General features: G+C 39.0%; 1 protein-coding gene across 1 annotated transcript in view; it reads right to left on the minus strand.

Moving 5' to 3' along the window:
• Window positions 1-8,529: 8,529 nt before the first annotated feature.
• Window positions 8,530-20,510, minus strand: part of LOC131577667 (uncharacterized) — a 60,457-nt gene continuing 48,476 nt past the window's right edge. Inside the window, exon 4 of the mRNA XM_058835708.1 lies at window positions 8,530-8,846. Within this exon, the coding sequence (XP_058691691.1) occupies window positions 8,530-8,846 (317 nt within the window). The remainder of the gene's footprint in view (window positions 8,847-20,510) is intronic.

Consider the following 20,510-nt stretch of genomic DNA (forward strand, 5'->3'; position numbering starts at 1 on the left):
TGCACAAGAGCTAGGAACATCTTGTACACAAATATGAATCAGTACTTGGCAGGTGGCTAATGGGAGTCAGATTTCCCAGACAATAATTACATTTTCAAAATAAGAATTAAAGAGACAAGAAAAAAAGGAGTTATTCCCATTAGCTGAGAGTGTGAGCTCTGAAGTGAAATTATATTTTCTTTCCACGTAATTGATTCTACATCACTTCAGAGGTTGCCTGCATAAAACATTCAACAATGATAAGTTGGATCTTGCAAGGACTTCACTTACTAAATGGGTACAGGTTAAATGACTACTTGCTTCTCTCCTCCAAGCTGTCCAGCCATTTCTGATCTGAAAACTGTAAAGACATGACAGTAATATCATATAGTGTTCAAACATCCTATGAAAATGTCACAAGAGGACCCAACTATCAGTGTAATTAGCCAAGGAGAACAGCATGTGGCACACCAATTGCTTATTTGTTACTGTGGGTCAGAAAAACTTTTCCATACCATGACTTTTCCATATCAAATTGAGGACTGTGAATTCAGGCATGTCTGCTACTTCTGTGGAAAACAGCACTAAGCTTCCTCTTAGCCTTGAGGAACTGTGACTTGGGCTTACAATGCATCCTAATTTCATTATAAAGAGACAGATGTGGCCAGAACCACAGAGCTATAGGTGGGATATGATTCTGTACATTGCAGTTTGACTTTTAATTGCTACCTATTTCAATGTTTGGTTATTTCTGTCAGAATCAGTCTTTTTAATAGGTCTTTGAAAACTGTCTTTTCAAAAACAGGACATGAGAAGATGCTTGCCTTTGGTAAAAAATCTGCCTATCCGTCAGCCTGTTTACGTGCCTGTCTGTTTATCTACTATTCTAAATACTGCTAGCTACGGAAAAGTAGAATTCCAGTAGTCAGAACAAATGAATTTTAGGGCAAAAGTATGCTTCAAAGTTTGTGTTCAAATTTCCTGATGAAAAGGCATACTCCAGTGTTGACCTCTGTCTTTTGTAATGAAACAGATCTCTTATTCAGGTAAGGAGGCTGTGTTGTGTCCTGGAAAATGTGTTTTAACCAAAGAACTCTGTCTAAAGTGGGGAATAAGACCATAAACCCCCAAGCATGTTGGTATTATGTTACCACTGCTATTTTCAGTGAGGTATGGAATATTTTAGTATTTAATATTTTTGTTAATTTGTCTCCAAATTTTCTGTCAAAAATTTTTGCTTTCTTCTTCAACTCCAGTTCTCAAGGCAGCTGTAGGTGCTTACTCTGTTTGTTTGTTTGCTTCATGCAGGATAGGGGTAGGCCATGGAAAAGTGTGATCCATATAGTGATGGATTTTCTCAGAAGCTGCATCTGAGAAAATGTGAGCCACAGGAACAATGTTAGGCTACATCCTTCACAGGATTTTCTTAAGCTTCTAGCTTAAGATCTCTAGTCCAGGATGTTAAAATATTTTTCTGTAATATTGTCCTTTAACATGCATGCATCAATCCAAAGGCAGATGTGTGGGTAGAAACCACATCTCCATGAGAGCCAGATATCACCACAAAACCAGTGGGATGAGATGCTTTCCTGGTCACAGAAGTGCCATACCATGAGATGGGTCAATAGCTCAGAACAGGATATATTTTTTTATTCATTTCAATAGGAGGAAATGGGATTTAGTGAGACAAAAGGTGCAGAAGCAACAGACAGATTATATATATTTTTTAAAAACCCCAAATTTATAAAAGTACTTTGCTGGAAAAGTGAGATTGAATATTACAAGTCATGTGTTATGGTACTTGAAGACTAAAACAAAGAAATTTTTTTGTATGCACAGCTTCCTTTTTCTAAGTAAATTCCTGGGGATACTTAGAGCAGTACAACTTCCAGTTGTTTCCTGTGACTGAAAGCTTCCAGGTTACCCACCCACTGTTAAGGGAAGTGCTTGTGTTGGCATAATGCATCACTGTCAGTTCAGTCCTGTCTGGGGCCAATGGGAAACTTCTGGTTGTCCAACATACAGCTGGGTTGAGTTCTGAGAGACTTAACTTCCTGAGGCTCATGAGGACGTGGAAGTTGTCAAGCTTACACTTGTTTTTGGAGTCATCATGCGCATGACAGATATCATAAGAAACAAATTTGGGCTGCAACTTGGACATACCCAAGGGAGAAGGGGCAGCCCTTATGCATCTGGTGCTCAAGGCCCCTCATGTGGCTGTGAGAACAATTTCCTGAGGTGCTGAGTTCATCCTGCCCAGGGAAAATACACCCAGGGTTCACTGGTAGCCTGTAGAAAGATTCCAGAATCACAGAATGGGTCAGGTAGAAGTGGTCCTTCTTGTCCAACTTCCTTGCTCAGTCACAGTCATGCTAAAGCACATGACAAAGGATTGTGTCCAGGAAATTTTTTAATATCTCCAGTGGGGGAGATTCCACCCACAAGAGAGATGTTCCAGTGCCTTCACTATCCCTCTGCTGGACCTGCTCCAGGGACTCCTCATCATTCTTGTACTGAGGAGCCTAGAACTGGACACTCCAGATGTGGCCTCAACAGAGTTGAGTGTAGGGATCACCTCCCTTGTTCTGCTGGCAATGTTTTTCCTAACACACCCCAAGGTTCTGTTGGCCTTCTTGGCCACAAGGGCACACTGCTGGCTCATGGACAGCCCCAGGTCCCCCACCACTGCTGCTTTCCAGCAGGTTGGGCCCCAGCACTGAGGCCAGGTTGGCTGTGAGGGTCTGTTGCTTGTTTGCTTTTGGCCTCTCTGCAGATGCAAGCTGTTCAGTGGTAATACACACTCCATGGCATGAAGTGGTATCTCTGTTTCTGGGCTCCAGATACAAGAAGACATAATATAAAAAGTGTGTTATAAAAAGAACAAAATATTGACCTGTTCCTGTGGTGAATGGGCGTGAGCAGGCTCAAAGTGCTGTGCTGTTGCTTTTCCTGATCCCTCAGTAGAGATCACTGTTCATAAAAACAAATAAACAAGAAGCTAATTTAAAGCATTTCAAATCTAGTTGTCTTTGAGTTTCAGAAGACTGGACAACAACTAGTTCTGTATCAGGAGTGTGATGTCCAGTTCTGATTTTAAATCATAGCTTATACTGTCATGGACATTTAGGGTAAGATTTATCTTGCCCTAGTTCTCAACAAGTTACTTCATCCTAATAGAATTGCCCAGTTCATGGGAAGTCTGCTCTCAGATATCCTTGAAGAATTTCTTAATCATCTGGCGTTTGGAAAACTTGTTTTCCACAGCTTCTGTTAGAGAATTATGCAATGAGGAATCCAACACTCACTGGGCCAGAAAGAGAGGGAGAGGGAGCACAACACTTAAGGGTTAGAAGGCTGCAGGGAAGTTTCTGTATTTTACCCAATGTTTGTGTAAAGTGACTCACTCTTCTTTGGGCATCAACCAAAATCTTGGGGAAAGCAAGTGCCACCTGTGCCATCTGACTTGCTCTAGGCAGCTGTAAATGATGGAGTACACATGGTTTGGTGTTCAATTCTCAGGTGCCTGGCTCTGCTGAGACCTAGTAAAACGAAACTGGAGATCTAAGCTTTTGAGCACAGCCAGAAAAATCTAGTGTTGCAACAACACCTGTACTTCAAAAGCTTAGTTTTGCTTTTGTATCTAATGTCCACTCTAATCCATACACCTTGCATGTGTCCTAAGCCTGTATGTATTTCTTTATCTCCAACCTTTTGACTCCTGCCCCCTTACAGGATTATTTTTATTTAGACCTACAGCCTTTAGCAAGCAAATATTTTTTGACTGGGCTGAGTTCTATATCAAAATCCCTTTTCCTTTTGCTACAAAAATTTGTAGTTCTCTCTAATATCTCTTCCCCTTCAGTGGTCACTTGAAGGGTAAAATGTCTACTAGTACCAAATGCAGTTTTGGTAATGAAGTACTGGTGCAGAATAAACACTTCTCCACAGCATTTGTGTACTTCAAACCATTCCTCATTAATACAGTTTGTTCTAAATTGAGCATAAGGTTGTAACTGGAGACCATTACACTACAGTCTATTAATACTGGGTCAGATTCTACAGCACTGACTACATCCGAAAAATCCTTACTTGCACCAGCAAGTTCTGTTTAAAGTAATGGTAATTTAATTCCTTTTTGACTGCCTAATCTGGCCCACATTTAGGGATGCAACAACATTTTTTACAGCATTGGTAAGATGATAAAAAACTTTATAGAAAAAAAAATTAAGCTCTTGAAGAAAGTGATAGCTGATGTCGTAAGTATCATTCTTTCCAAATCCTTCTTATAGCAGTGTAGAGTAGGGATCTTCTGCTGAAATGGTTGCCAGAATTTTCAGTTTCACACGTCTTTGTCAAGGGGTTATAACCTTCCTAACAGTAGTTTGAGCAGAAGGTTGTTGTGAAAGTGTCTTTTCCTATCTTGGAAGAGCGATATTGGATTGAAATTGAAAACTAAAATAACTGTTAATATTTTTTAGGTACTTTTCTGAGACATTTGTTCATGTATTAAAATGACATGTGGAAGCAGTTAGCAAAATGTTCACTTTAAAAAGAAGGAAGCATAGAGTGGAGAAGGACAAGCAGTATCTTTCTTCACCCTTTTAACTACTCTAAGAAATCTGTTTTTAGCAGTGATATGTGTTGTGTCAGCACCACAGAGGGGCTTGAGTCCTGTGTAAATGGAGGCATCTGCTCTACCTCTTTTGAAAGACCTGGCACTCTCTGTTACTGTTGAATGGAGGGCTCTCAGCCTCTCTCCTGGGGTCACACATAAAGCCAAGAGTTAATCACACATCCAGAAAGACACACTGCTGCACTGCTCCATTCTGACAGCCATCCTGTGTCTGCAGTCCCTGTGTTCCCACCTCGTCTTCTGTCAGGGCTGTGCTTTCATTTAAATCTTTCTTGTGAGTTTTTTTTTTTGTTTGTGTTTTGCATTGTATTTGTAAAAAGGGAAGAACACCCCCTCTTTATTGTCTTGCCAAACCAATTATACCAGTCTCACTTCTGTGTAAATTTTTTAGCACTCCTGATCTTTTGAGAAGTTTTCTTATACTTCACCTTCACTTGACTACCTGTCATAGTACCTATGCAAGTGACTTTACCTGTCCACAGTAAATTCAGAATCTTGCCTCTCCACATTGGGAAAAGATGCTTTAATGAAACTTCTGCTCCCCTTAGTCTTATCATGTTAACATTTTCAAACAGTATGATAAGAGTCTGGAGTGAAATTTATCATCTCTCAACTTGAAAACACTATTTCTTGTCTTATCCTTTTCCATTCACCATGTGCTTAGGGACATCATCTCCTGTGCCCAGAATTCATATTCACCTCATTTACACACTGCCACTTGGAAGCTGACATCTAGTCCATGCTATCTGCTCTAACTGAAGTGAGGCAGTTCAGTTCACTGATCTGAAAGTGGAAAGACTGGTATTTAGAAATAATGGTTTCTCTCCTTTAACTACAGAAGGATCCAGAGGAGCCAACTTGACCACATGCCATAACTTTGTGATGGTCATGTGATATGAGTCCTACTCCATTATTAGCATGTATATTAACAAGTATTCATATTCAAGTATATTCATAGTCAAATATATTGGAGATGTGATGATGCAAAAAGGCTTGAGGGAAGAGAAAATAGAATTACCAATTCCATTTATAAGAAAGGGAGGGGATACCTAATGCTGCCAGTTACAATATATTAGCTTTTGCTAATAATGAGCACTTTGCTAAGTGCTCTCTGTGGTGCTAAAAAAAGGTGAAGAGCAAAGAGACTCCTGAGAATTTGAGAGTTGAAAAGAGGAATAAAAATTACTACTAGAGTTCAAATTGGTTTATCAAGACTTTTAAAATTAAATAATTCAGAGATTTATAGCAGAGATTGAAATTTTGGCCTAAAGAAGGAGCTAACGTTAGTCTTCTTTCTGCATTAAAACCCTATTCAAAGTTCATGATCTACGAAGATTTCCTAACCTTATCAGGACAACTTCAAAGAAAATGTCTGAGCGTGGGTGTCACTAGGGAAAAAGAAAAATAAACAGGGGCTAGCATAACTATAAAATTCAGCATGTGAAAAGGTTCTAGGCAGACAGTCAAAATGACAAGAACAAATACACAAGAGGGCAGAACTCTGTCGGCCAACAGTTACAGCAGTATTGCATATCATTTGTGCTCCTGCTTATGGTAATGTTGTGCTAGTACAGCTCACTTGATCTTTCTGGATCTAGTCCTGATTTTCAGTGATGTGAAAGCAGAATCATCCACATCTGCCTCTTGCTTTTACTTCTCCTTTGAACTAAGAGCTGAGGAAAGTGGAAACTTCTTGCGAGTGTTGATATTAAACCTTACGGAAGGCTGGGCTGAGAAGTAGGAGTTGAATATCTTTGTATATATTCTTCTATTACACAAGAAATTATTTTTGAATGCAATCAAAACATTGGCCCTGGATCCTATTGCACTAAACAGTGGTGTTAAGGGCTCTCTGCAAGTCAGATGAGCAAAAGTAATGAAAACACTAGTCAAAGTTCAAAACCAGATATCTTGCTTGTGATGGGAAAAATGCATCAGATTCTCCAAATCTTGCCTTTCTCTGATTCTGACTTTAATGACTTAATATGTTATTCAAGATATTTTGAAATACTTTAGTTGGATAAATAGTGCCAGTTAATTTATTCTTTGAAATATTATTAAAGAAATTATTAAAAAGTATTAGAAAAAAATTGTAAGGGTTATTTTTCCATTTTTGTGTTTGTTTCAGTGTTGATGAATAAGTCAGTTCTATGCTTGGCTGCTAACAGTCATTATAATCACATATAATATGGAAGAGAAACATCTTGAGAAAAAGCAGCTGCATCACCCTTAATATAAGGAAGAAATCTGAATACTTGAAAGCCTTTTAATGTACAGTCTAACACAAGCAATACCAGCCTCCCATTATTAGCAGACCTTCCTGGTAGAGGTGTAAGACAAATATAAGGAAAAAATGTCTGCAGCCCAGGAAGGTTGTTTTTCTTCCTTCTGAGAATTAGAGCAAAAGCCCAACTGGGCTATTTGTTGGTATCCTGAGCCATTATTATTCTCTGAGTCTCATTAAAACAAAAGAAAACAAAACAAAAACCCTGCCTTTGTCTCAGGTCATTCCAGAACATTTGCCCTCTGCTGTAATGTATCCAGGGAGGAAATGTTTTTCTTCTTTTAAAATGAACAGTGCTAGGATATTGTGAAGAATTCATGTAGGATAATATGCTATCAGCACCCTCCAGTTGTTTGTTATGGCCATTTTCAGCCCAAATGGGGACACGGAGTTCACTTGAATTCTCACGCTGCTGGCAAAGTCATCTGTCTGACAACAAAAAACCCAACAATCACTTCCTAAAAAGTTTCAGAGAATTACTTTTCTCAGACTTATCTCAATGTTTGATTCCACTGATGAGAAGAAATTTGGTTTTACGGCAGACTTGTCCCTTGACTGCATATTTGTTAGTGGTGACTAACAACCTTCTCATATGCTTTGCTTCTCTCTGGTGGAGCTAATAAAGAGGACATACTCTCCTGTGTCCTGTGGATTGATGTGGCCCATGCTTAAGGTCACTCCAAAACAACAGGCCCTCAATTGCAGTCATGGCTAGGGGCCTTTTCTTTGAAAAAAAGCTCTCTTTTGCTGGAGGCAGCAGACTTTGTAGGGGTATGGCATGCCAGAGATGCACAGGAATGTGTGGTTACTTCATAAGCACAATTTCTAATCTCAGGATGTTTCCCCACAGCAATTCTGTGTTATAAAGTTAATATGGATGTTTTATGCAGAAAGCTTTATGTTCTGAAGATCTGCCATGATGCCACACAGGAGAGGAGGGTTTCTCTCTCAGTTAAGTCACAAGACCAGGAGCAAAGCAAGGGTAAGCCTCCTTTTTGCACAGACAAAAATGAGAGAATTGACAGCAGTGGAAATGTTCTCAAACTTCCTCAGACATTTTCCCAGAGAATGCAGTTCTCAGGGTATTTAAGTGTCAGTGGTGCTGGCTGCTTGGTTACATTTTTGCCCAGTTTGTGGCAGTTCTCCTGTATGCATATTTTGCACATGTCCACAAGGAAGAGCATTTATAATTGGACCCAGAACAGAAAGCAAAGCTCATTTTCTAACTGTGGATGCCAGCTGGCAAGTACGGGGCTTGTTTTCTTTCTAAAACATAGACTTTCTTTTTAGCCTTAGCAACTACCTCCCACTTCCTCTCAAAATGTGTGTTTGATGCTTGGTAAAGATCACTGTGGTGATATTACTGATGAGAGAGAAAAGGTAGGAGGATGGTCAGGATGATAGCCATAAATTTAGGAAACCTAAATTAAAATCTGTCACATACTTCCTGTGCTATCTTTGACAAATCACTGAGCCACAGAGACACAACAGACTTAGTTTTTCTCAAACTCTGTGCTTCAATTTCACATCTGTCAAATATGAAGCATAGGATTTCTGTAGCACGAGTTTATGAAGATTCTGATTGTGAAGTTTCTGGATATTTGCTGTCATGAGAGCAACATTACTTTTTAAATTAAGGCTTTCGAAAGGGATCATTAAGATACACAACAAGAGGACTTGCTTTTACATATTTATTTGTTCTCATCTTGAGGAAGCTCAGTCTGAACACAAAAATAAGTGCTGTGGAACTGCAGAAGAGGATCTCTTCATCAGGAACAGATGAACAAACTCTAGCAACCTTTTTGGGAGAAAACTGCTCTTCTGTTGAGTTTTCCAGAAGAATAAGTGTAAGAGAATGGTTGAAATAATAAATTCTTCTGAAAAAAGTACTGTTTCCTGTTGAGTAATCCAAGCCTTTATTGTTTTTCAGGAAGCAGAGAGCTGCAGAATCTAAAAAAAAAAAATAAAAAAAATCAACACACTAGTTAGCACAGACTAATAAAGTAACTATTAACATTACATGACATGCCTCTGGAAGTATGTTTATTGCCCCAAGAATTCCCCAGTGATAGTTTTCTGACTGGATTTGTTTGTTTTGTGTGATTAAGGGTTTATTGATATGAGATATAATTTAAAATACATGTGGATGAGAAACAGTTTATTTTATTTAAATAATTATTTTACTTTCTTCTTGCCAAGAACCTCTCCAAATCTATTAAGAAACTGATAAATAAAAGTGTCAGTCCTGGGTCCACTGAGGCAGGAAAGAAAATGATTGCCTCTAGTCAGAGTTAAGACAGTGGGCTTTTACACATAACAAAACGTACCCAAGCACTGAGGTCAGGGGTCTTTTTGAGTGAACCAGCGCAAGGATCATCTTGCAATTATGTAATGTAAGTGCATTGCTGCTGTGGGATGTGTTGTCTGTGATCTAGGGCTGAAGGTAAGTGCTATAGAAGCCAGCACCAACAGAGTGTGAACAGCACAACAGAACCCACACAACATTTCCCATTGCTTGACCCAAGCTCTGCAACAACCTCTGGAAAGAGAAATAATATTTCAAGAGGACAAGTTAATCTTCTGTTGCTTGCCTTAAAGAAGTAATTCCCAGTTAGTGCTGTGCACCAATGAACTCTTCTGCAGTAGTGACAGCTTCAGAGTGATGCCTGTTTCCCACCCACCAACGCCGCCTGCAAAGTTTTTACTGACCTACTGCAGTAAGAAAACTTATGAGAGTTATTTTAATCAATGATTTTCTTCTCAAGCCTTACTGTTGTTAGCTTTAAGAAGTCATTAGGATGCTGGCATGAACAGTAGACAATAGTTACAGGTTTTAATGAATGCAAATATGGGGAGGAACTCTCTTTCATCTTCTAAGAAACAGAAGGGATTAACCTAAAATGGCATACCTAATTACCCAAATCATGCCTTCTTCAGTGAAAAGCAATAAAAATGTGAGCCTGTGATTATTTCTATATTTTTGAAATAAAATGTTGATGCCATTAGCTAAGAAATACTTCAGTGACAGTTTGAAACAAATGTCTCCAATACACTTTCAATATAGATTTTAAGGGTTCATTATTCTTGGTTTGTTTTATGCCAGTCAAACATTAACAACAGATTTTCTGAAGCTTAAGAAGTATGCATCCTTTACATGAAGATTAATCCTCAGTAAACATGCCTTCAACAATCAGTTGGTTCACTCTATATGTATAGGAAGGAATTAAAGTTACAGAATCCTCATAAGATGCTTATTTTAAAGTACCATAATTTCCCTGCTTATCCTGTGCTTTCTTCTCTAATTCAAAGGAAAACCGATTATTACATAGGCATAAAAAATGTTTCTAATTTGGCTTTTTCCAGATCTCCTCTTAGCAGATATTACTTTCTCACAGATTGCCCCAGTTTAATACAGAAACTGAATAAATAAGATGTCAGAAAAAAAAATTAAAAGTTTGTCATAAAGAAAAAGTGCACCTCTTTGATTCCTACAGAGAAAAACTGCATTGAACAGATACACGTTTTCTGAAAGATATAATTCTACCTTGAGACTAGTGACAACTGATTGAGGCCTAAAGGGTTCAGAGTGGCCTTTCCAAAGACTGGAGGAAGATTAAAATTTGTCTAGTGTCATGTCAGGGAAAGTGTTCTAGTGCAGATTCATTCAAGGACTCACAAACAACTGCAGCCATTTAAATTGGTTCTGTCAAAACAAGTCTTGCCACAAATGTTCTTAAAATTTGAAGACAAAAGGAGATTAAAAAATCCAGATCTCAATTTTGTAGCTCAGTCAACCCTCTCCATTACCTAAGTCATGGGTGAAAAGTGCTTTCAGTTAGAAACCCTATAAAAACAGGTGATGTCATCTTAAAATTGGGCAAAATTTGTTATTCTAGCTTAATTTAATTTTGAGTTCTTGTCTTTATTTTAACACAAAATTCAAATCAAATTAAGATTTGATAACATAAAGAATTTAGTCAACAAAACCCTTAGAAGAACAACTATCCTTCCCTCATTTTAATTCCAGTCATTTTGTGAGATGGAGTTTTCCCCCCGCTCTCATTCTGATACCAGTGTATCACCCGTGCAATGCTGGTCATTTGAATCTCAATTATTTATACTTTTTCTGAAAATGTGAGATATTTAGGTAGACCAATATATAGTTGGCTGTACTTTTATTATTTTCAATATATTTATATATTGACACCTTCCAGCACAACTTTATAGATATGGCATATTCTTCCTGGCAATTGCTAAGACTTTCAGTCCCTACTCAGCTATATGTCAAAACAGAGAGGGAGGAAATTATTGCTGTATGGGAGAGCTCATTGCTTGTCTTATCTCTTCTGTGCCATCTACACAGGTGTTCAATATGGGAATAATTATTTTTGTTTTCATTTTCATACCTTTTGGTGACTTTAGATATACAAATATTTTTGTTTGTATGTCCCCTGATCCCTGTAGGAGGGGAAGACCACAGCATTCTGCACACCAATGTACTGTTAAAAAGCTGCATGAAGGTAGAAAAGAGTCAGCTTACAGGGCAATGTATGAGTTGCCCCAACAGGGTTTGGTATAATCCATCTGACTATACTGCCTGTAAAATCTGTTAAGATAGTGGTAGAAAAGTGCCTTGGGGGTAACCCTAGAGCTAAGCTTTCTCAGGTATTATTGTAGAGAAGTTGCAGAAGGCTTTTAACAAGCCAGGGAATGAAATCCTGGTTTTATTTAAGGCAGCAAGGATTTTGCTGGAGATGTCACCAGGTGTATCTGTTCAGGTGAGATGCAGGGTCCTTACTTCCAGCAAACCTTTGGGTACCAACATGTCTAAAGAAGAACATTTTTTCTCATCTAGGGGAAGGTAATAACTCTTCACAGCTAAGTGATCTGAAGGAGGTGGGGCTAGAGAAAAAACAACAAACAAAAAAACCACAATAAACTTTCCCCTAGACTATCTGCAGTTGTCTGTGGTTATGCTGGAGATCAAGAAAATTATATAACATTATTTGACCATCAGTTTTACTACAGACGATCACAGGCTTAGCCTACAGTAAACTACCTCACTTTGCCTTTCTTTCTTTTTTCCTTTCCTCCCAGAACAGCTTAGACCTGAGGTTCTCCAAACCATGGTTACTTCACAGGGCATGCTTTTATCCAAGCCCCTGGGCTGAGCAGCAGGTGTAGCACAAGGCAGAGAGTAAGCCTCTGGGCAAAATGCTAATGACTGGTGACCTGCTTTGCACAGCTAATATATGAGTGCTCCCTCTGAGGCTGTCCCTGCTACAGGGAAGGTCTGGGCTCTCCAAGTGGTGTGTGAGTACAGCTGCTCATAGGAAGCAAAGGAATAGACCTTTCTTGTAAGCAAGTTGCCCTATTAGCTCTGAATTTGAGACTGACCTTTCAATTTCTGGTGAAATCTAAGACCAGGTGGCCTTTTGCTTCTTGAAAAGGGGCATATGGTTATGTACAGGGCTCATGTGATGATATTAATGATTGATGATTAGGAGAAGGAAATACCAGGCACATGGCCTGTTCTATAGGGGATCATCAAGCTAGACATGGTAGCTGTATTTCAAGAAAATGCCTAAGAGCCTAAAGGCTTTCTAATAGCATTAAAAGTTTTATGATCTGGAGCAAGGTAATCAAATCTCATGCTTCAGGGCACACGCTGATCTCCACAGGAACCAGGAAGGCATTTCCCACCATGAGAGCTTTATGCAGTTGTCTGGGTGGTTTCCATCTTTTCCCAGATTGATGGTAAATGGAGCCTGTTGGCAGCAGGACATTCGAACTGCAGGGACTGACCCCCACATACCTGTGTCCCCATGTAGCTCTTAAAAAGCAAAATATTTTGAATCCTATAGAAATGAATGCATTATGACAGGAAAGCTTCTGAAAAATACCTTCAAAGTGAAACTTTAGGCCAGCTTTCAGTCTCTATTAGGTAGGTGCAGTGCTCATTGAATGCACTCCCAGAACAGAGAACAATACTTGGCAAGCTGCTTCTAGTGAGGAGAAATGATTAATGTCGTATGTCAAGTGCTCATAAAATGGTGTGGCACTTGTACACAGTGTCTTTTCTCCTCTTAGGTATGAGGCTAGTCACTGCATCAAAGCAAAGCAGAGTGTTCACAGCATCGTTTTTGTTCTCCAGCCCCTAATGCACTGTCATGCCAGCCAGCTTCTCTGTATGCCCATCTGATAAAATCTGTGCTCTGTTTTGGCTGCCTCCTTCTCCTCTTCTACTTTTAATTGTCTCTGTGGCTTTTTTCTTCCCTTTTTTTGTTTTTCTTCTCATTCTCATCTGCCCAACTGAAGGAAATAATTTGTCAGTTGTTATTGAAATTTTTACTTTGATCTGGATAATGTAAAATATTTTAATCTGGAGTGAAATATGATGCTACCACTTTGTGATTAGGAAATAAAAAGATTTTTTTTCTCATGGGAACACTTATATCGACATGTATATATACACATAATTAACAGTAGCATGGATAAAAGCAAATTGCTTCAGCAAGGCAACATTTGCCATCAGTTCAAGCCAAGACTTCTTAATTTTTCCTGTTTGGAACACAATGTTTAAGAATGTTTTTCTTATGATGTCACAGTCAATGTCCCTTTTGGGTCCAAAGTTAATATTCCTTTTGACACCTCAGTCAGTATTTTCCCCTAATAATACACTATATTTTTGTCATCATTTTTCACAGCCCTGTAAAAGTTGTGATGACGCAGCCAAAAAAGAGTTTCGAAAAGCTGCATCTCAGACACCAAGGTCAAGAAAAGCAATTGGCTCCTCATATACTTTGTGTGTTTAATGACCAAAACAACCTGAGTTTTTGTAAAATGAAAGCTAGTCCTCTGTCTGAGAGAAGACAAAGTAGTGAAATTACCATGTAATTTCTTTTTTATTTACCAGTTAAAAGGGGGTGACCCCCCCTCCCCCATCATTTGTTCAGTGGAAAATATAGAAGTAGCAATTAAGTAAGTACAATTATAATGCAGACCATAACAGTGTTACTGTTGTCATTCTGCATGGAAACAGCAGAACAAGGCAAAATAATTCACAGAATTCACTACTGCTGGAGAAAAGCTTCCCGTGTCCATGTTGGAATCTACCTGGAAATGCTGGAACAGACAAGCTCTCAAAACTGTGCACCTTTGAGGCAGAGCAGGAAAACAAGGAGTGACAAGCTTTCACACAATGGTCATTTGTACCTATTTCTCTAATGGGGGCCCAAGATTATTTGATTTGGCTATAAACATCCTTGTGAAGTTGTCATGATCTTGTTCTCTCCTATGGTTTGATACCAATGGTAGACTTGACAAGTCTGAAGAAGATGGGAACGGTGGATTTTAAGAACTGGTTTGGGGAAGGGAGAGTGATTAATCTGAAGTGGGAAAACAGTAAAGCTGTGGCTTGTGATACAAGAGAGATGGCCTTGGGTAAAAGGACAAGAACTGTTATCCTACTGCAGGAAAAGATGGAAATCCAGTAGACAGATAACAAAATATGGTCAGAATTTTTGTTAGTGGTTTTGCTTTTTGTGAACCAGAATGCTACAGTACTAGAAAGCAGTGGAAGAAGGGATTATTAGAAGCACAGCTACAGATATATAAGGCACAGCTGCAAACAGCTTCTAGAACATGTTTTCTTTGCTCCTTTGCTTCAGCAGAAAAACACCTTACACTCAGTGAGAGAGACTAGAACAGCCAATCAGCCAAACTCCTAGGCAGAGTAAGGGAGAATGCACAACCTGCAGTGTTTTCAGTGGGTTGGACAGTAAGAGGAACAGAGTATCTGGGCAGGGAGAGAAGCATACAGCAGATGTGAAAAGGTGAGTCTGTTCCACCTAGGACTATTAAGGAACCAGTTTGTTGCCATTGCAACATCACTTACAAAACACAAGCCCAATCCTTAATGAGCTTATCTTTAAAAATAAGAGAAAGCCTTTCTTGCCTCACAGTACTTGTTATGTGCTCAGAATGTGCTGTTCTCTTTCCAAAAGCTTTTCATCTTAAAGTGAGTTTTCGCCAACCAGTCTGAGACAGCTCTGTGAAACAGCATGGCAAAAGAACAAGGCTGCATGCCATTCAACTTTAATAAGTCATGGGAGAAGATATTGTTTAGCCTTGCAGAGTTTATGCTCTCAGATTTATAACTGTAAGTAATTAAAAGGAAGCAAGCCATCTTGGACCTGTCTATGCTCCAGCTCTTACAGGGCCCAGTGTCTCGCATCTGGCATGGCTCAAGGGCCTGTGTCCTTTTTGAAAAAGAAGGGACTAATTGGGTTGGCTGCTCCTTGCTAGTGGTGCAGGCATCTCTGTGGGCATTGGGGAAAAGTTCATGGGGTCTCCAGGCTGGCTAGGGAAAAAGAACTTTGCTAAACTTTTTCCTCCTTACAAAGCCGACTTTTTGGTCTGTTGCCATTGCAGTGACTCCAATATTTGGGACCTTTGTACAAAGCTTTGGATCCTGAAGGTCTGGGCTGGGGAGTGAGTGCACATGCAAAGCTACAGCAGAGCTGCCTCTGGGAGGCAGGTATGACCAGAAGCAGGGAGCAGGTTGGGGAGGCTTGCAGAGGTGACAGATCTCCCTAGGAGTCTGCTTTCCCTTGTAAAATACACTAGGGAGGATCCTGGAATTCTAATCCTCATATGACCCAATGTCTATATTCCACTGCATATTCAGGCCTCTGTATTCTATATTCAGGCCTTCTCAGAGGTGTGTGCTGTCTTTGTCACCCACTGTTTGAGCTCTCCGTATGGTTACAAGTGCACCTATTGCCACCAGACCTGTGTACTCCAGTGGTCATGAATATTCATGATCAGCTTTTTTTAAATTTATTTTTAATTTTTTTCATTTTTAGGGGATAAAAGTTGTAGTGAAAACTTGTGTCATCTGGGAAGGTATTTTTTCAGTCACTTTGACTGAAAAAGCCTGTTGCAGTTCACACTATGCACTGTTATCTAGTGCCTAATAAATTCAGAGACAAATACAAAAGACTCCCCTTGTTAAGAGCTGTTCTATAGCTGAACATATGTGCTGAAGCACAGTGGAAAAAATACTAACAAAGGTCCCAGTGTCTAGAGCAGTTTAAAAACAGCAATGGCAACAGCTTGGCTGCTGATGCACAGTCCTGCCTGCTGTCTTCTGGGGCTTGATACCAACAAAACACCTGGGCTCAGAGCCACAGACCTCGAATTGGTGGTATCAGAGCAGAGGATGACTAATTTTTGTTAAGTGCTAAACGCAGGCATTTAGAGATGTTAAGTACTATTCCTCTGGAGGCATGTTAGTTTCCTTTTGGTAAATTTGGGACAATAATTAGGAGCTGTGGCAAAACAACTTAAGATTCAGAAGGACTGCTGAGATAAAACATAGGCCTAAACTAAAAGAGAAGAGTACAGCATCAAAAGAAAGAAAGGCTGTCAGTGGATCATAAGGAGGAGAAGGAAAACCACATATTATCATCATGACAGAAGAAAGTATCTATTGGGCATAAGCTACTCTTCAAGAAAGAAATAAAATAAATGATAGAATGAAAGGATATATTGATAATTCAAGTGAAGACTTTAGTCACATTGATGGAAATTTTCTTATTAGGGTAGTGTTCGTTAAGTATTAGTCTGCTAAACTTCTGGCTAAGTCCAGTGAAAATGATGGCTACTGCCTTTGCCAGTCAGAATAGAGAAAGGGCTAAGCTGTACTGTGGGTGCCATTTGTCACAGAGGATCCACCACCAGCAAGAGTTTATGCTTTTGGCTGGCATATCCTTCTCCAAGCACCACTGTTGTCTGTGTCTCTGTGCTCTGGAGCACACAGGATTGATGGGGAGCAGATACACAACAACAGAAAGAACAAAGTGAATACTTCTGCCTCCTTCAGGTCCACTGAAAGCAGATCAAGTCCCCATTGAGAACAATCCTGGGAATGTTCAGACTGCAGATCATACCTAGGAGTTATTTGGGGGTGCTGGCTGGCAGAGACCTAAGGCATACCTGGGAGCCCTCTAACAGGAACTGTGGAGACTATTGCATTCCAGTGCATAGGACTGTTCTGGGCACTGTATAATTTACTAACACAGCCTCATTGTCTAAAGGGGTTTACTCCAGGGAGCTTCTCAACTCCAGGATCTGGATATATGTTCCCTTGCCTCCCAGCCATGTTCTGAAGTGAGAGAAAGGCAATCTCATGCTCTTGGGAAGGAGACTTGGATACACAAGTGAGAAGGGTGATTGACTATCCAGGCAACTGTGGGACCAGAGTGCTCTGGCACACATTTCATCATTGGTCACAGTCACTCTTATAAGGTATTTCTTCATTTTGTGACAGACCTAGACCTACTTATTGTTTGTGACAGCAGGTCTTTGTCTGAATCTATTTTTTTCTAACCCTTTTCTATGGAAAATGTCTATGTTTGTCCCTGAATTCCTTCCAGAACACTATCTGAATGGGCATGAATTGTTCTGTAATTAAACCAAATTATTTCAGCCCACAGGAATAACTGAGTGCAATTTATCTGGGAGGAATGATGCATATGATCCCAGTGGAAGCCTGGAAAGACTTTATCAGCATGTTAGAATAATTTCACAGCTTTAGTAGACAGGCCTAGAATAGACTCATGAGGTGCATGTATATTACTAAAAGATTTCCTATATTATTTTCATTGTACTCACCTAAAAACACCCTGTATGGAAGCAAAGAAAATTTTATTATTAATTGCAGATTGGGCAAACACTTAGGAGTTATGTCTTGAGTCCAGCAATGTGACTACTGCTCAGGCTGAGAGCTTCAGAGTGCATTGGAGCTGCTCAAGTGATGGTAAGTGGAGGTTCATCTTCTCCCATTGCATTCATGATGTGCTTCACACTACTGGAGACTTTAATGGTGTTAAAAGAGGTCAGAAGGGGTTTTGAATCTCAGAACATCTGTCTGTCAAGACCCACTTCTGGGGTCATGATCCCACTTTCAATTACACTGGCAAGCTTGTGCATAAAAGTAAGGTTGTGACCTTTGTTTATTAACTAGTGGCTTAAAATAAGTTCTGGGAAGAGGGAATAAAAAACCATTTGCAAAGCAGTGTATACTTGGAATGCATGTCAAGTGTAGGGTACTTTCCAAAGAGACAAGACTAGGGTGAGGTCATGCAAACATGCAATGCTTTGTATTTCTGTTTAGGTCATTCTTTTTCTCCATAAAAAGGGAAAATCTAACCATTCTCAAGGCAGAGAGAAATATAGCATCAGCAGGGTTCTGTTTATTAAGTGATTTAGATTTCTATCCTGTATTTAAATCATCAAGGTGCAGGAGTTACACACCTAGAAGTATATAGTAACATTTTCCATTGGAAACTGGGGGTTCATTTGTTGGAAATCAAGACAGAGTGTATGCTACAGCAGATTAGGGTATTAGCAAGTCAGAGGATGACTGTGAAACACAGACAGGACCAGTCCTGAACAAGTCACGTGTCCTAAGATATATCCTAAGATATATTTTCAGCATAGTCTGGAGATGAGTCCAAAGCATCACTGGGAATTTAACCTCTGGTTAATGCATTTGCTATTACATTTTCTTCAGCAAAGCAAATTTAAACAAAGCATGCAGAGAGGATGGTTGGAATGGCCAGGGAATGAGAGTTCTGTCTTCCAAGGTAGAGACTGAGAAGAACAGTGAAAGAAAGCATGGGTTGCCCTCCCTAAGTACATTGGTGAGTAAAGGAAATCAGGGGAATGAACTCTCTGAGCTTAAAGACCATGTTGCACTGATTTTTTTCTTTTAATATGACTATGAATCACCCTGGGTTAGAAACTGAAAGAACTGGCAGTACTGAGCAGAGTATGATGAGTCTGGAGCAAGGAACCAAACTGGTTTTAAGACACAGCTTTCTGAATGGAATTGTATAGGAAGATGTTTGCAGGATCAGGAGACAGGGATCATCTATACAGACATTTAAACAGGTGACATTCCTAGTCCTCAGGAACAAGAAGAATACGATTACCCTTCTGCCAGTAGTGTATCCTGGGTGTTGTACTTCACCCAAAACTCTCCTTAGCCTGACACTGGAACACTTACAGAAAACTAAGGTGGAGTTAGGTCTGCTGCTCTACAGCAGATTTTCTGATGAAGAGGGTTGTTTTCCAGATATGTAGCCAAGATTGTGCATTGCTCAATGTCATAACATCGCTTGCAGTTATATGTGATTCTTCTCACTCTACAGTGTTTACCACTTCTAAATGTGGGTAGTCTGTCATAATAGCATTCTTATAGTGTTAAGCAGTGTCTTCCTGCCCCATTTACTCATTTATTTTATGTGAAACAAATGTGATTTTCCTCAGCTCTTAACTATTTTAATTCCATGTATTCTTTTCATGGTCAATTGACCTGTTTTCACTGAAAAGTTTACACAAATTTCCAAGTAAATGCTTATTCCTTTCCCTCAATCTATAATTCAGGTGGAAACTTCATAAGGATTACAAAAGGGACTAAAGAGTGACAGATCCTGGTGCCTACCTTGTGCAATTTACTGACTTTTTAAACCAGATTTATTTTGGAGAGAGAAAAGACAATTCATACTCAATTCTTTGTAGAGAGTGCAAGATTGTTGTTCACACAGTTCAATTATGCAAGAGCGATCAGGCAATACTCTTAGTCTTCCAACAATCCACAACTGCATTGAAGCTCAGGTCCTGATTGGAGTCTGATCTCTGGGACTGCGGCCAATCAGCTTTATCTATATCTATATCTATATCTATATCTATATCTATATCTATATCTATATCTATATCTATATCTATATCTATATCTATATCTATATCTATATCTATATCTATATCTATATCTATCTATATCTATATCTATATCTATATCTATATCTATATCTATATCTATATCTATATCTATATCTACCTATATCTATCTATCTATATCTATATAATCCATATCTATATCTGTATCTATACCTAAATCTATATCTATATCTATATCTATATCTATCTATATCTATATCTATATCTATATCTATATCTATATCTATATCTATATCTATATCTATATCTATATCTATATCTATATCTATATCTATATCTATATCTCTATATTGATATATCTATATATCTCTATATATATCTATATATCTATATATACATCTATATCTATATCTATATCTATATCTATATCTATATCTATATCTATATCTATATCTATATCTATATCTATATCTATATCTATATCTATATCTATATCTATATCTATATCTATATCTATATCTATCTATCTATATATATATATACTTTCTTAAAAATAAAATCAATAAAGGAAGCTCTTCCAGACCCAGGCCAGAGAGGACTCCCCTGGAGGAATATATCACATAGAGAGATGAGAGAATTGAAATGTCCTTTCTTCCAGTCATGAGAAACATTTCCTAATCACCAAGATCTGTGAAGGGCAAGTGCCCTTGCAGTGACTCTGCATAGCTCTCTCAGCATTCATGGGTGCATCCAATTAGGTGCTGTGGAGTTATGCTTGTCCAGTCTGTTTAGAAGTTCCCTGATTTGATTCTTACCCTCCAAGGGTAAGTCTTCCTTGTGGTAGACTTTCCCACTAATTTCAGGAGC

This window comes from Poecile atricapillus, chromosome 3 (assembly GCF_030490865.1).
Source record: "Poecile atricapillus isolate bPoeAtr1 chromosome 3, bPoeAtr1.hap1, whole genome shotgun sequence".
NCBI classification, from domain to species: domain Eukaryota; kingdom Metazoa; phylum Chordata; class Aves; order Passeriformes; family Paridae; genus Poecile; species Poecile atricapillus.